Raw genomic sequence first — 2,594 nt, 5'->3', positions numbered from 1 at the left:
CAGATCCCTGCAGAGATGTGTGTGATCAAAGGTGCTGTTTCACCTCCTCATTCATCACGAGGCTTATTTAAGGGAGAAAACGCTTCCACAGCAAGATGAGAGCCTGGAGACTGGTGTTGCTGACAGGGTTTCATGCTGGATGAGCTCTTTCTTGGGATGCATGCCATTTGGCCAATATCACTGCAGTCCATATTTTGCTCCAGAAAACCAGAAAAGAGTCTATTATTGCTCTACCCAAAGGCACGGAGGGAGAGGATCCAGCTACACCACCCGCAGCTCCATACAGAAATATTTCAAATGCACCACTTGAGTCTGTCAGCCTTACTAGGGTTAAGCTTACTCCTCTAAACAACCTACTTATCCAGTCCCATCCAGTACAACCAGAAACACGCCAAAAGAAACAGCCAAGGGGGCTTTTTCAAAATGACATATATATCCCAGACAGCTTCCTTATATAATCAATTGTATAACAGATGATGATGCATTAGGTGTACATGGCAAGGTTTTGGTAGCAAGGGGACTGCAGGGCTGTCTTATGTGAGAAGATGCCAGAATCTGCCCCTGTTGGTGGTGGTAGCCAGTTCCAGCTGACTCCTAGATGGCCCTGCCACTGGCCAAAGCTGAGCCCATTGGTAGTGCCTCTGTGATTCAGAAACACTGCGCAACAGCAGCTGTGAGAGAGTGAGAATATGTGAGAGAAACGCCCTGCACAGTCAGTGCAGGATGGAGGGGAAGGAGAGGCTCCAGGCAATGGAGCAGAGATTCCTGTGCCGTCTGTGACGATGCGTGCTGTCCCTGTGTTGGTCCACAGTGGAGCAAGATGTGAGGCAGGGAAAAAAGCACCAGCAGGGAAGGGGACAAGCTGATCCTCTTTTCCATGAGCTAGCAGGCAAAGTCAGTTAATGAAATAAAAGGCAGTCACTCACATGAGGAGGGAACCGTGTAACAAGAGAGGACTTACCAAAGCTGAGCCCATTGGTAGTGCCTCTGTGATTCAGAAACACTGCGCAACAGCAGCTGTGAGAGAGTGAGAATATGTGAGAGAAACGCCCTGCACAGTCAGTGCAGGATGGAGGGGAAGGAGAGGCTCCAGGCAATGGAGCAGAGATTCCTGTGCCGTCTGTGACGATGCGTGCTGTCCCTGTGTTGGTCCACAGTGGAGCAAGATGTGAGGCAGGGAAAAAAGCACCAGCAGGGAAGGGGACAAGCTGATCCTCTTTTCCATGAGCTAGCAGGCAAAGTCAGTTAATGAAATAAAAGGCAGTCACTCACATGAGGAGGGAACCGTGTAACAAGAGAGGACTTACCAAAGGGAAGAGGGAGTCTGTAATGAAGTGCTTTTGCTAGCCTATGTGTTACATTTTCCCAGAGAAGAAAATTCTCTCTTTCTTCAGGGTCTGCCACAAGGCAAAGCAAGCACAGGAGAGGAAGTGGTTTGTGCATAATGGCTACTGCTGCACACAGGGTTTTCCTTCTAGGAACAGCTGGAGCATGACGTTCTGGACGTGTCATTCCTTACGTGGCCAGGGCATGGCAAGTAGGCAAATTCTTAGAAAAGCAGCTTGCCAAAACCATCGCATGCTCCTCCCAGGTCCTCCGGCCGGTTTTGTTGTCGATAAGCAGTGTCTGGCTCTGCAGGCACAGTGAAGCCACAGTCTCAGGGCTGGCACAGGTCTAATACTGAAACGCTTCATTTTGGCGCCTCCCGTCTTCAATGCTCTGGAAAGCCAGCCTTCCTCTGCTCTGGGCCCAGGATGTGGATGAGCAAGTGGAAACACTAGCGATGGCGGTAAGGAGGTGTCAGTGAGCATCTCAAGTTTCTGAACAGCACGGTGTCCATAAGAAGCTGGTTTTGTGGGGAAGTGGGAGGTGTGAACTGAGGGAAGACATGAAAGCTGTCAGTTATGAACCGAGCCTTCCCACTGCTCATGTCTGACAGAGAGCGCTGGGGCTCAGTTGCTGGATACAGCATACAGCACAGGAATATAGAGTACAGTTGCTGGAAATGAGTACAATTCTGGCGCCCCCAACTTCAGGACACGGAACTGTTGGGGCAAGTTCAGATGAGGCCACAAAGTTGATCAGAGGACTGGAGCACCTGCCCTATGAAGACAGGCTGAGAGCATTGGGGTTCTTCAGCCTGGAGAAGAGAAGGTTGTGGGGACATCTCATAGCAGCCTTCCAGTATCTGGAGGGGGCGTACAGGGAAGCCGGAGAGGGACTCTTCATCACGAACTGCACTGATAGGACAGGGAGTAATAGGCATAAATTGAAAGAGAGGAAATTTAGGTTAGATATTAGGAAGATTTTTTTTCCTGCGAGGGTGGTGAGACACTGGAACGGGCTGTCCAGTGAAGCTGTGGATGCCCCATCCGTGGCAGTGTTCAGAGCTACACTGGGTGGAGCCTTGAGCAATGTGGTCTAGCGAGAGGTGACCCTGCCCGTAGGAGCGGGGTTGGACCTAGTTGAACGTTAAAGGTCCATTTCAACGCCTTAACATTCTACGATTCCACGTAGAACGGCGAAAAGCCGTGGCAAACACGCGATGCGGGGGCAGAGGCGGCTGGAGGGGAGCCGGCTGGGGGCGGGTGGCC

At 51.2% G+C, this 2,594-nt stretch overlaps 1 protein-coding gene across 2 annotated transcripts in view; it reads left to right on the top strand.

The window, feature by feature from the left end:
- Window positions 1–1,662: 1,662 nt before the first annotated feature.
- Window positions 1,663–2,594, top strand: part of SLC25A38 (solute carrier family 25 member 38) — a 13,355-nt gene continuing 12,423 nt past the window's right edge. The window contains exon 1 of one of the 2 annotated variants that reach the window (XM_017734517.1): window positions 1,663–1,789. In XM_017734517.1, the coding sequence (XP_017590006.1) occupies window positions 1,715–1,789 (75 nt within the window). In that variant the 5' untranslated portion in view covers window positions 1,663–1,714. The remainder of the gene's footprint in view (window positions 1,790–2,594) is intronic. The other variant, XM_017734516.1, reaches the window with a different exon arrangement.

The sequence above is a fragment of the Corvus brachyrhynchos genome, unplaced genomic scaffold (genome assembly GCF_000691975.1).
Source record: "Corvus brachyrhynchos isolate BGI_N302 unplaced genomic scaffold, ASM69197v1 scaffold94, whole genome shotgun sequence".
Lineage (NCBI taxonomy): Eukaryota > Metazoa > Chordata > Aves > Passeriformes > Corvidae > Corvus > Corvus brachyrhynchos.
This window is presented reverse-complemented; position numbering and strand designations above follow the sequence as displayed.